The sequence below is a fragment of the Anoplophora glabripennis genome, unplaced genomic scaffold (genome assembly GCF_000390285.2).
Source record: "Anoplophora glabripennis isolate ALB-LARVAE unplaced genomic scaffold, Agla_2.0 scaffold94, whole genome shotgun sequence".
In the NCBI taxonomy this organism is placed as follows: Eukaryota; Metazoa; Arthropoda; class Insecta; order Coleoptera; family Cerambycidae; genus Anoplophora; species Anoplophora glabripennis.
In genome coordinates this window covers 46,752-60,954 of record NW_019416228.1, presented here as the reverse complement: position 1 = coordinate 60,954, position 14,203 = coordinate 46,752, and the positions used below count along the sequence as shown (strand labels likewise).

The 14,203-nt window shown below is 29.7% G+C and overlaps 1 protein-coding gene across 1 annotated transcript in view; it reads left to right on the top strand.

Annotated features, from left to right (window-relative positions):
- Nucleotides 1-267: 267 nt before the first annotated feature.
- LOC108903537 (actin-interacting protein 1) overlaps nucleotides 268-14,203 on the top strand; it is a 36,633-nt gene continuing 22,697 nt past the window's right edge. Inside the window, exons 1-4 of the mRNA XM_018705756.1 lie at nucleotides 268-517; nucleotides 603-724; nucleotides 6,952-7,042; nucleotides 10,742-11,070. Coding sequence (XP_018561272.1) covers nucleotides 502-517; nucleotides 603-724; nucleotides 6,952-7,042; nucleotides 10,742-11,070 — 558 coding nt within the window. The 5' untranslated portion in view covers nucleotides 268-501. The remainder of the gene's footprint in view (nucleotides 518-602; nucleotides 725-6,951; nucleotides 7,043-10,741; nucleotides 11,071-14,203) is intronic.

The window sequence follows — 14,203 nt, the reverse complement described above, 5'->3', positions numbered from 1 at the left end:
ATTCATAAATATAATTTTATTTGTTACAAAATTATTATTTAAATAGATATACCTAAAAAGATAATCAAAACAAAATTTAAATTGGAAATTGGAAATATTCAAGGTCAAGGTCGACAAAGACTGCCAATCCAATCACAGTGCTGCCAATAGTACCAATGTGCCAATACAATCTTTTGTCATAGGAATTTTTATTTGTAACCATTTATAGGTTTCCTGCAATGTCGGACTATATTCCTTTATATTCCAATGATTCTATTTTCACGAATATGTGACAACACTGGTCACTGACAAGCAGAGTTACATTTCCTTATATGGCAAACATAACCGCTACATCTAGTGATTAAGAAAATAAGATAACAGTTTATAAAATAGTGCCAAAATCTTGTGAATAACAGTATTTCATGATTCATTTTGTCGGCACCCTCATATTTTAGTGTATTTATTTTATATCAAGTCATCAAGTGGTAATTCATATTTTGGATTGGAATATTTCCCACGAAAATGTCATACGCCTGTAGTAAGCAATTTTTATTAAAATTCTAATTCATATTTTCGTACTGTGCAATTTTAATAGATCTTTAAATGTATACATTTTGCAACAGAAAACATCTATGCAACTCTTCCTAAAACCCAAAGAGGACAACCACTTGTTTTGGGTGGAGACCCAAAGGGAAATAACTTCTTATATACTAATGGAAATTCTGTTATCATCAGGAATATTGAGGTAAGTACAATATTTATTACTAATTACTGATAATTCCAAATGTTGTAAGGTAGATGTGATTAAATCTTTTTTTTATTATTTAATGACGTAAAATGAATTAAAATCTTAAATATTAATATAAAATAAGTAAGGTACATTATTAAGGTAACAAAATCAAAGAATGAACTATATCAGAGGAAAGTCTTTATTTAAAGGTTTTAAAAAATTATAAATATGACATTTACTGTTGTGTTAACTCAGCAGATTAGTTTTACTTTATTTTATTACTAAATTACAGGAATTAGTTATTATTAGGTAGTATGATTAAAGATATTATGCAGTAAACTTAGTAATTTATGAAGATTGTGTGTATTTTTTATATTCATAAGTAAATATAAGTAAATATAAAGCGTGAGAAGAAAATAGATAAATATTCCATTTTTCAGTATTTTATGTATAGTGCAAAATCAGGAGGAAATCCCGCCAGCCAAAATTTATACATAGAAATACTCATTTTCATAATTAGTTACTCTCGAGTATTACTCAGAAATAATACAAAAAAAGATTGAGAGGGAGGTACTTCAGGTGCATTGTCATGACAAATTGTATAAATAGTTGTATTAGATACTGAAATTGTACTCGGTATTAATCAAATATTAATCAAGCTAGAACACCAAATTACTCTTTCCCCCCTCGCTTCAGAATATTGTGTCTAAATAAATTTTGGCATCAGATAAATACATAATAATGTGTCAGTGGGAGTGTTATAATTTTATCTTCTGGATACCAGTGATAGGTTTGTGAAATAGCAGCACATTTGTAAAGTATAGTTTGATGTTAAAAGAATATTTCTATTTCAGTTATTTATTAGAAACTAATGTTGTATGATATATGTAAACTACTTAAATGTTTTTTTCTGTTACATACTTCCATATTATAAATTTATTTTTTTAATGACAAAATCTAAAATTAAAATTTAGTAACAAAATTTGATCTTCGTTAATGTAGATTAAAAATTATATACTTGAAACTCATTTAACTGCATTTTTATATTTGATATGAAGCTTTCATTTTATTAACACATTCTTTAAATATCTCTTTTTAATTATTAGTAAAATGTATTTAAAATTTACGATATTTAGAAAATTATACAGGGTGTATTTAAATGAAGAAGCAGTGGCACCTGAAAATTTTGAGACCAAGTATAATATCTGGGCCAAATATATCTTAGTCCAAAGTTGCTTCATTTACATATTGCAGGGGACAATGACGGCTGTGAAACTTAAAATGGTCAAATAAGTACTGATAATAAAGAATGGAACCCATACCGTTTTTTTTTAGATGATTTCTAGGTCCAATATAAAATTTTTATAAGAAACTTCAAAAGAAATTTGCGAAATAAAAAATTAAGTTAGAACTTTCCAGTCCTGTCTTCATCTTCATCATCTAGTGGTTTATCCTAATAAGTCGCATAGCACTGCGGCCTAATTAGGCCTATTGTGCGTCCCACTACTAGTCCTATTCAGCAAGTAGACTTGTCCTTTTTACAAAGTCCAAAAACTTCCATGCTAACACTTCTCTCAGTTCCTTGGGTTCCAAATAGGGTCTCCCAAGGAGCGCCATTCTGCTACGTGCAAATCCCGGGCACTCACCCAGGATATGCAGAGAAGTTTCATCCGCCGATTCACATCCTCGGCAGACCGGACTGTCTACACAAGCTTTAGCTTATGTAAATGTTTCCTAAAGTGACACTGTCCTGTTATGAGTCCTATCACTCTCCTGAGCCGGATTCTGTTCAAGCTCAGTAGATCATTCGCTCTTTCCTTCGAAGGATACTCCATAAGCTCCTTAGAATGGCTATGTCCTGGCCTTGAAGTCCAGTATTTCCTATGTTCTGTCTCAGTCCATTTGCCCAGAGCCCGCCTGACCACACTGGGATCCAGTCCTGAGATCTTGAAAATGACTTTTTTTTATTTTCACAAAATCCAATTTTTTTTAAAGTTACAGCAATATAAAGTTTCCAAAGAATGTTGGAATCAAATTCAGACTTAAATCGGTAAAACTTCAAAAAAATAATAGGGAAAGAACTATTTGTCAGTATCAATTTTTGAACTAAGCTTGTGTTTAGATGTACAAATAGTTTTGAGATAGTTGTCTTAAAAAGGGCATTCCCTATAACAGACTTCTTATTTAATGCATACCTTTATCTAACATTTTTCTTTAATATTGATCTTAAAAGAATTTTTGTCTCATCCAATTTGCTATAATAAATTTCAAGTAAAAAAGATGATTTTGGTATTAAATATATACTGAAATATAAGGTGCCCCAGAATTTCAATTTTGTATTTGGATGAGCAATTCTACACAAAAAATATTGACATGATCATAAACTACTGGAAAAAATTAAAGGAACTAAAATATTTCGTAAATTTTTTAGTGATTTTTGAAACTCTGTATCTCAGTGAAAAACGGTTGTGTCAAGATAAAAAGATAACATTTTGAAGCTGGTTACCAAGATATCGATGGTTGAATGAAAAGTGACACTTTTGTCTCATCAATATCTCAGCAACAAATTATTACATAGTAAATCATGGTTTTCGAAGAAAAACGTTTTTTTTTTTCATCCTTGATATTAATTTGAAAAAAGTACAAGAAAATTACTTTACACTCTTTTGGAAAGTCTATTGCTACAAATATTGATGAAAATACTGATATTCAAGGAAATTTTTACAACTCAATGTAGCCACATTGACAAGTTGATCTATCGATCTGTTCCGAGATCTGTTCCAAATGATCAGTTTTGGTAAGAATTAAAGGAACATGTGATGCTATTATGTAATCGTTATCAGATTGAAAAAGAATTTTTCTCAACTTTTCCCACAGTTTCACATTAGTTATATGTAGTTTAAATTTAATAAAAAAGAAATTCAAAAAAGTTTAAAAAAAAATATCTAGCTGTTTATGACACGATTCAGCCTTTCACACCTAATCTTTATTTAAATGCATTAAATGCAAAGTTGATACCCTCAGGTGAATTTCATCTTTTTCGATATTTTTATAATTCAAAAAAGTTTTTTTTTAAACCTACTTTTTTGTTAAAACATTATTTGATCAAATGTTTTTTTAAAACCTCTTTTTTCAGTAAAAGTAATCAAAAGTTTTTGTAAACTTTGTTTTTTTTTTCAGAAACAATTAGAAATTGTTTTCTTAAATGTCCAGCAACATTTTCAAAAGAAAATAATAGAAGAAAAAATTTGAATTTTTTTTTTTTTATTTTTTTAATTTCCCAAGAGACAAACTTGTGCAAAGACCAATGTATTAGGAATATTATACATATAATGTGGATAAGACATAAGGATAGTCTTAAAAGAGTTATGTGATGATCAAGGGGGTGGAGACTAGGCGTGCCAATCTCAAGATTATAAGTTCTAACCCCAGAAACTTCGTTAATAATAGCATTAATTTGATTTTTTATGTTATATGTTTGCGTTTTGTTATATGTATCTTCTTTCATTTTACTTTCAAATTTAATATGCTATAAAAGGTCTGCATTAGTACTCTCCATGCCAAATTGGAAAAAAATTGCATATCTCGGAGACAGGTAGTTTCCGAGATATGCCTGAAAACTTTTAATTATTTCATTTCAACTCGAAGACGTCTGAGAAACAAACCATCTTTCAAAACAATACCCTCCTTAATTTTCGATGTAGGATCTATTAGTGGCATTTGGTGTTTTTTACACTCTGTGGATACTATTTTTTGTAAATTCTATACCAAAAATTCTAACTCAACCTTAAGATAATTTGAAAATCACTTTATATCCATTTTAATGAATTAGTCCTAAACTAACATTTTTTATAATCAGATTAGTTACACCTTTGTTTATTAAAGAATATGAGGATATTTACTGTAAATGTGTTGTCAGGTATAGAATTGTTCTTGACATTAAAAGCAATAGTATTGTGTCATTTTTGGAATTATATCCTGTCTTTGATATTTAAGGTTGTCATGTTGATAATTACAAATAAATTATACACAAAATATTTTTGTTTTACAGCTGTGTGATTTACATCTAAACTTCTTTCATGTACTTTATGACATTTTGGTTTAACATAACAAGTTTAAAGATTGTAACCATTTTTTTTCTTTTTTGTTTACTGCTACGTTACCATTATTATTATATTATTGGCCAACCTTAACCTACATTTGTGGCATTCTGCCAGATACATGTATGCTGTAATGTATCTTTATGTAATTTGAAAACAAATAAAGATCCTCTTAAAATAGCTTTTTAGAACAAACTCTAAAATAAAGTAATTTCTCCATTTTGTATATAAAATATTTGAGAAAATATGCAAAACCATATCAAATAAGTCTCTGGGGTACTAAAAATTCAAATGCATATATTTTGATAGTTTGACCTATTTACTATTAACTATATTAGAAATAATTTAATTATAGATGAAATTGATATATTTTTTGTAATAAAAATGACAATCTAATTTTAAAAAAATTTGGAAGATTGTTGTGAATATTTATTTAAATATGCCCTGGGGTCCCGCTAGATATATATCGAATAAATTGATCGATGAGAAGCTTTAGATCAGAGGCAGACATGTTATTGTACAATGACGTGGATAGTGGGATTACTAAAATGTGAAGTAGTTGATGCTTTGTCACCATTAGTAAAAATTTTATTTATTAAAAACTGACTATTTTAGATATGCATATATTGAAAATTGAAATACTACTTGCAAGAATACTGCAGGGTTCCCACCCACCCTAGAACACCCGGAAAAGTCGGGGAAATTAATTTTAGACCCTGGCAGTCAGGGATTCTAGGTTAAAAACAAAAGTGATTTAAGTTACATTCAAATAATAGACATCAAAAATATTTTAATGTTTTATTTTACCATCACATGTTATCTGAGCTCTTGATAACCTTAATCATTATGGCTTATAAGGTAACAAAGTATGGCTATTAGAAAGTGTCATATTTGTAATGTGACAGGGTAATGGGGGGTTGCTTAGCTATTAAGCCTTTGTGTAACACTCTCATGGCATGTTCTATCTTATCATTAGTGGTAGACCCATCAAGCCTCATATCATTGCAAGCCTGAAAAAGTGTTCTGTGATGTAGTTTGACTTGTCACGCTTTTTAAGAATACCCTATACAAAATTAAATATAAATAATAATAAAAAATTCTAGTTGATAGCTAAAATATATCTTTTTCTAAATTTAAAAATAAAAAGTTAAGGTGAGTAACATTTATAACCAATGACCTGGTAAATGAGAAGATATCTTCAATATTAAACTAAAATAATCTGGGAAAAAAATTGTTAGTTGTTATGGAAAACTGGGAAAAGACGGGGATTTTATTTTGATTTTGAAGAATGAGTAGTGACTGATATATTGACATTTAATGTTGCTATACAGTTTTAACATATTTATGTATTCTTTCATAAATACCCTTCAGATTTTGATTCACATTGTATATACACAAAATGTTGATGGATCAATTCTATTATCAAATTAAAATGTTCAAAAAAAAATTGAGAAAATTGGTTCAATGATAAAGGTTCTAAAAATCAAAAATTCCATGATATATAAAAATAATATTTAATCATAAACCTACTGATATAGCACTCGTATAACATTAGCCATGGGACTTGGGGAAACACATCACTTTTATTAAATAGCCATTGCAGAAAAGTTAGGTTTTTTATTTAACTTATACCACCTCGTGCATATAATTTTTATTTATTATAATGACTGTTCTGCTATGTAGTGTGGTAGTTTAGAATTGCAATTTTATTATTTTTTAAATTATAAACTTTTAAATAAAATGTGTACTGTTTCCAAATAAAACCCACCTCTTTTTTCGTATCATGGTACAATGAAGTTTTTGTTAGATTCACAGAAGATAATGATTGTTCTGAAGATTGCTTGTAATTCTTAAAACAGACAAATCTCTTTTTCAACGAGAAATTTGCACAGATTTTTAGTTTTTGGTAATATTTGCTTGCATTATCATAAAATTTGAAGTTTTTTGACTGGTGGTAACATATTTAAATTTTGACTAAAGTTTTTATTATAGTTATTTGTGAGCGTATAAAAAACTATTTTATAAGGTTCAGTTGGATTTCAATAAAAAAATTAGACCCTTTTTAAAAACAAAATTGTGTTTAAATTTAGTCTCTTTTTTCCACACAATTTTTTTAAGGGGTTGTGTTTTATTATTTTTCAGAACCCTGCAATAGCAGATATCTATACTGAACATTCTTGCCAAGTAAATGTTGCTAAGTATTCTCCTAGTGGTTTCTACATTGCTTCTGGGGGTAAGTAAAAATATTATTTTTGTGCCTTTATCGTAAAGGGTGTAAAAAAAATTAACATTGTACTAGTCCATCCCTGGCAAACCAAATAAGCTAAATTGTTTTCATGGGTCAATTTTTAAGGAGTATTATCTGTTGTCCATCGTATTAAAAAATTATTAAATTAGATAAAGTATTTTAAAAGTTTTTTAAAAAAATCCATTTTCAGGGGGTGTCTTTACGGGCCTGTATCTCTGTAGGGGGGGGTCCTTTAGGGAAAATTTTTATAGAAACTTGTCATGTTATTTTGACGTTCCCTGTATAAATCCCCATATATTCTGGGACACTCGGTATATGTAGTTAAAAGAAAAACTTTGTAAATATTATTTTATTGTTTATTGGAACAAGCATTTTTTCATATCATTAATATATAATATAATTTTGAACTATTTATTTGACAATAATTATTATTAAAATTTATTCCATTTGGAAAAATTGTATTCAAAACTCTGCATATTACTAAAACCAAAAGAAACTCTATGATATTATATGAAACTCCTAAAACCATTGTAGGTGGATTTATCAATTACTTTCGCATATTTATTTTACATCTGACCTTACCTATAAGGCTAATAAAGAACTAAAGGGAAGAAAAAGGCAAGGCTATCCCTAAATTAGCAGCAACCTTTGAAATTATTGAATTTATTTTCAATTCGAAACCCTACCTTTTATTAATGTTCTATACAAATATGAAAAAAATATTTATACACAATTCATAATTTTCCTTTCAGGTTGCATTTTGATATACAGGGTGATTCAGTCATAATGTCATTAATTTTAACCACGTATTCGGAAAGCTTAATAAAGACAGAAAATCGGAAAAAAAAATTTTTTACTCGACTTTTAAAAATGAAGGAAATCAACCCATAACTCCCGCTACGAGGGCTGCCCTGCCGATGCCCGGATGCTCGGAAAATTTTGTAACGTAATGTCACGAACAGTTGTCGGCTAAAGGAACAGCGTTGCCAAGTTCAGGTTCAAGCTCGCCAGGTTAGTATTTGACATATAACCGACCACTTCGTACACTCGATGCACCTGGGCGACTACAGCTACTACGAAAACAGCCGGTATTTTAGATTTTAAATTAAATTTGTTGATACGATTTTCCTTTGATAAAAGACCGACAACTTTTTGCTACTACACTCGTATTAGTCTAGGGGCTAGGGGCCAGATAGGTTTCCGTAGCCAAACAGAATTCCACGGCTGCAAATAACTTATTTTTAAGTATTTTGACTTCTCGAAACCAAAAAACTTGGTGGCAAAGCCTGAAAGTGGTCAGTTTAATTGTTGTTAACAAATTGAATGTTTAAATGGCTGTAAAAAGTTTATTTTTATAGCTAGTACAATTTTTTATCTGTTAATTATTACGTTTTCTCACAACAAACATATATTTTTTTGAAAATTAAAAAAAGATTAACTTTAACCAAAGTTATTGCAAATTTAGTGCAAATATATTACATTTTCCGTCTCTGCGCGCACCAATTTTACCATATCTCTGGTTCAATTGGACGGATTGAGACGCACATCTCATTTTAAAACTTAAACTTTATTTTACAAGATAGGTAAGTTCCATTGATTAATTAATTTATTTAAAAATTAATGGCAGCTTAGAAAGTTGTGGAATTTCAACGAAAATGTTGGCTTTATTGGTTTATAAAACTTTTTTTGTTATTCAATTTTTATGAAAAGCCAAAAAAGTTACCGGTTATTGTTCCTCGCATCCTAACAATGATTTCATGCCTTGCTTGATTGTTAGAATGCAAAGAACAATATCCGGTAACTTTTTTGGCTTTTCGTCGAAGTTGAATAATAAAAAAAACCTTATAAACAATTAAAACCGGCATTTTCGTTGAAATTTCACAACTTTCTAAGATGCCATTAATTATTAAATAAATTAATAAATAAATGGAACTTAGAACCAGATATGGTAAAATTAGTGCGCACGGAGACGGAAAATGTAAGAAATTTGCACTAAATTTGCAATAACTTTGGTTAAAGTTAATTTTTTTTAATTTCCAAAAAAATACATATTTGTTATGAGAAAACGTAACTATTAGCGAATAAATTGTACTAGCTATAAAAATAAACTTTTTACAGCCATTTAAACATTTAATTTGTTGATAACAATTAAACTGACCACTTTCAGGCTTTGCGACCAAGTTTCTTTGGATTCAAGAGGTCAAATATTTAAGAATAAGTTGTTTGCACATCTGGCTCCTGGACTATATGGTGCACGTGTGCAAATTAAAACTGGGTTAAAAGGTTACTGAACCACAGGTTACCCTAGGTCGGAAACACGACGTACCGAGTTGTTTATTTGTCTCCGTCCCATTGTTTTTTTATGGAATATACAAGTCTCTCTTCTAATTGCAGTCAATATTTAAATACTGCATACAATTTATCCTCTCTTTATAATTTATCTAGTGAGTGTTGGTTTTTTATGACATTATTTCTGTAACGAAATTGAAATGGTTATGAAATGAAATTTAAATTATTTGAACTTTTGGGGTTTTGTAACTTCAATATTAAATCTTATTTAAAGTGAAACAGCTAATTTCTTTGCAGCCATAATAGTCACATTTGGTCAGATGAAACACACTACTACCCGCACACTACTCGTCGGTGGTATAGCTTTCAGAGGAGATTCGGTGTCAATGTCAATGGCGATCGTTTAATTGGGCCGCATTTTCTACCTGAACATCTGAATGGGCCGCGTTACTAATTTTTAGTAGAATTGTTTGAAAACCTTCCCCTTCGGGCTTACAGCAAATGTTGTTAAAATATTAAAATTATGATGCTAATAAAAACTGATTTTTGGCAAGGCATGCTCAGACCTCGAGGTTCTTGCTGGGCAACAATAACAATTTAATATGTTGATTGCATAAATAAAAAATAATTTATAGCATTTTAAATTATTATTGGTTGACGTGAGCAAAACCGTTTATTTATTGTCTTTATATGAGCGAAAATATATAAATATGGCAACGTTGCATCTAGGGCGCGTTGTTCATAGGTTCATATCGTAGCCGTGCATAATATTGTGACGTCAGCCGGTCAGTAACAGCCTGAAAAGGGGGTTAAATAATGATTTGAAAATATTTTTTTTCAGCTTAAATATGCATTTAAATTTTTTTTTAATCACGCCATCGTATTATACTCATTTTTCTCTATCTGCTCTTAAAATTAATGACATTATGACTGAATCACCCTGTACATATAGATAAATTAGGTTTAAATACTCTGTTTTCACTTCTTGCTTCTACTGTGTTCATTTGGTGAATATTAGAATGATCCTGTTACTTGTTTTAATTGTATAGGCATAGGCTATACAAATGTGATTTAAATTTCCCCTCACTAAACATGATTAAAAACATTATACAAGTATATAAAAATTACAAAACTAGCTACATAGAAACTATTGCAAATTGATATTAATTGTGTTACTATTATTTCCCTTATGCAATTTTTCTGTATCTTGTTTTGTAAGTGGACATTCTCTGCATTATCACATGGCTTTGTTTAATTGTATGTTTATCTCAATCATTCTGTCTATCTATTTTTGATTATGATTCCTGTAATTGTTTTTTTTTTCTACTTTAAATAAATAGCTTATTATTGTTATTATTATTTTTCCACTATTCTCATTTATAATAATAATTGCAGATCAATCTGGTAAGGTAAGGATTTGGGACACGGTAAACAAAGAACACATCCTCAAAAATGAATTCCATCCAATTGGGGGCCCTATCAAAGACATCGCTTGGTCCCCAGATAACCAAAGGATGGTTGTTGTTGGTGAAGGCAGAGAAAGATTTGGACATGTTTTCATGTCAGAAACTGGTACTTCTGTTGGTGAAATTTCAGGGCAATCTAAACCAATTAATTCCTGCGACTTTAAACCATCAAGACCATTTAGAGTTATAACTGGGTCGGAGGACAATACTATCGCTGTATTTGAAGGACCCCCATTCAAGTTCAAGCGGACCAAACAAGTAAGTCAAATTAATTGTACATAATTCAGTGTTTTCCAAAGTTAATAGCAATAAAAATTCGTAAGAAAAAATATGATTTAATATAATAAATAATTTCATGACCAAGCATTTGCTCAATGTACTTGAAAAGGAGGTAATTAATCGATAAATCAATAAGAAAGAAAGAACATTTTTTACATTGTTTTGATTTTTTTAATTCAATTAATACTTTAATGATATGCATATCTTTATTTGTTGTTAAATATAAGAGCATTTGGACAAATTCATTAAAAATAACTATTGAACAGATCAATGGGCTGGTTATAGTTCATTACTTCTATTCACCATATGTAGAGAAACTTTTATTAAATATTTGAGTTTTACAATACAGTAGAACCTCGATTATCCTGAGCACTGAGAAATATGTTTTCAGGTGTTTTAACCATTGAACAAAAATGGGACATTTATTCGGTGTAAAACAATTGTGCAGTTTGAAATAAAAGTAAATGTATATGGAAGGGAAAGGATTGTTGTACCAATTAACCCTCTCACTTTTTTTGTGCACACATTGTTCAAATGTATTATTTTTGTAAATCAAGTGTTTCTTTTGTTTGTTTCACTTTAATAAAATTTTAATTTAATTAAAAATGTCCTGATATGTACCGATTCAGACATGTTTTTGAATAAATGTTTAATAGCCTAATTAGCTTTGAGATTGTAATTTTTTTTATTGACTTATTTATTTATCTTTAGAATAAATCATATGGTTTCCACAACTGTGGAAATAAATTATAGAAGGCTAAAATCACAAGGAGATGGTAAACATATTAAAATAAAAAAAATAATAATATTGATACGCTATGGCTTTTTTTTGAGCTCTGATATTGCGTATATGTATAATTATGTAATATGTAATTAATTTAAAACAACATTTTTAAAATTACACTATGTAAATTAAGAAATTGTTTAACCAAAACCTTTGCCAAAGTCTATATTTTTTTAAGAATGTCGAGCCTTAATCATCTCACAAAGAAAATCTTTAATATTGAGTTGAAGAGCTCTGTTTTTTTTTTTATCTGGATTAGGTAAAAAGCCATAACAAAAAACCACTATTATTACATTATACTACACTGTTACTTACATCTTTAGGATTCCAGGGTTTAAAATTTTTCGTATAAAATACAATATAGAATTTAATCCATTACCACTTTTTTTATTAAGGAACTACAGAATTAATTGTTACATACAATAAAAACAAAATAATTAAGCAAAAAATGTATACAGGGTGTCCTGGTACTTCATACAAAAAAGTCAGATACAAATAGATGAGGTAAAAATAATATCGGTTCTTCATATAAAATTTTTTCATACGAAAGGTGAATATAAGTTATTTTTATTTACAGTCTCTAAACTATTATCTTCAGCATGATGCAAATTTGATGATCGATAACACATGTGTACAGCTTGTTTTTGATGTTATAAGTGAAACTACATTATGCCCAGAACCCCAGGGACGGACTATACCCAAGGGTTACCGCATATTTTTAAAATAAGAGCCTAGAAAATCTTCCTGTCTGCTAATATAATTTTCACTAAAAAAATTTGACAAATACACTTTAAATACAGGGTGGTCCGAATTTTATGCAGGAAACTTCGAGGGCAGATAGATCTCTTTAAAATAATATGTGTTTGCCTTATAAACATAGCTCTGGAATGGCACCGTTTTAGAGATACAGGGTGTTGAAGTTGTCAAAACAAATTGATTTTTTGTTTATATCTCCGGAATCTATTAACCGATCTCAATAAAATTTGGTACATGTAATGTATGATAGTAGGTCTTATATTCCCTGAAATATGAGCTTTAAAGGTTCAACCAGTGGTGTACAACTGGACAGGGATCACCCCCTTTTTACAAAAAAACCTACGCCACTGCATTTTTTACATGTCATTGTAACTGATTTATATTTTAATGCACAAAATACGTAGAAAAGGTGACTAATTTTTTCCCTAAGATTCGCCATTCTCAAGTTATTCATACCAATACAATCCCCTTGTGGCAGACACTTCTAACGATAATATTACAAGAATATTTGTTTATGTTTGAAAGTAAGTGCAATTTGTAAGCACATCAACAAAATTATTTACACTCCTTTCTACACCACCTGTGAGGTAGTGTGCGATATAAACAAAAAATCAATTTTTTTTAAAACCTCAACACCCTGTATCTCTAAAACGGGGCCGTTCCAGACCTATGTTTATAAGGCAAACACATATTATTTTAAAGAGATCTATCTACCCTCGAAGTTTCCTGCATAAAATTCGGACCACCCTGTATAACAAAACAACAACAAACAAAACAAGAATAAGTTAAATAAGTTAAAAAAATATTGAAAATATATTTTGATAGTTTTCTTCCTTATAAATTATTTTAGGCTCTTATTTTAAAAATATGTACGCTTCTAACATAGTAATTATGTCCAATTAAAAATTAAAAACAAAAAATGGTGGAGGCGCCGCTCGATGTGCATTGACATAAAATCACAAATATTTTCTAAACTGTAAATTTTACCCTTGAACCAAGAGGGTATAGTCCGGGAGCCAGCTGCAAAACCGTTGTTATTTTCTAGATAAAAAATTTGACTTTACATTACAGTTTTTACCTCAACTAAGGTCAGGCAGTGATATGAAACTCCTAGAGCGGTAATGGTGGGTACCACCCTACCCTCCAACGCGTATGGATATTAAAAAAAATTTGTAATCTTTAAATGGACCAAACTCAAGTATAAGGCATTTGATGCTGTGTTTAGTCGATTAAAGCTAGTCAGCTGGCTCATTGATGGTAATTAGTACGTCAGCTGACCGTCGGAACAGGTGAGATGAAAAAATAATTGAAAATTATTTTTTATGTACTGAAATTGAAATATATTGCAACTTATAGTGCATATAGGGCCATAAAAATAGTCAGCTGGCCAATCGTTGGTAATAAGATCGTCAGCTGAGGCAATCAAACCCCTTGCGGCAGCGCGCTCGTGAGAACATCGAATGATATGTTTTTCGCATTAACTGACTACTCTTTTACCCATGAACCGCCAGCTGACTATGTTTTTTGCTTTGTATACACAATAAACTATCGTTTGGACCCATTTTTGACTGA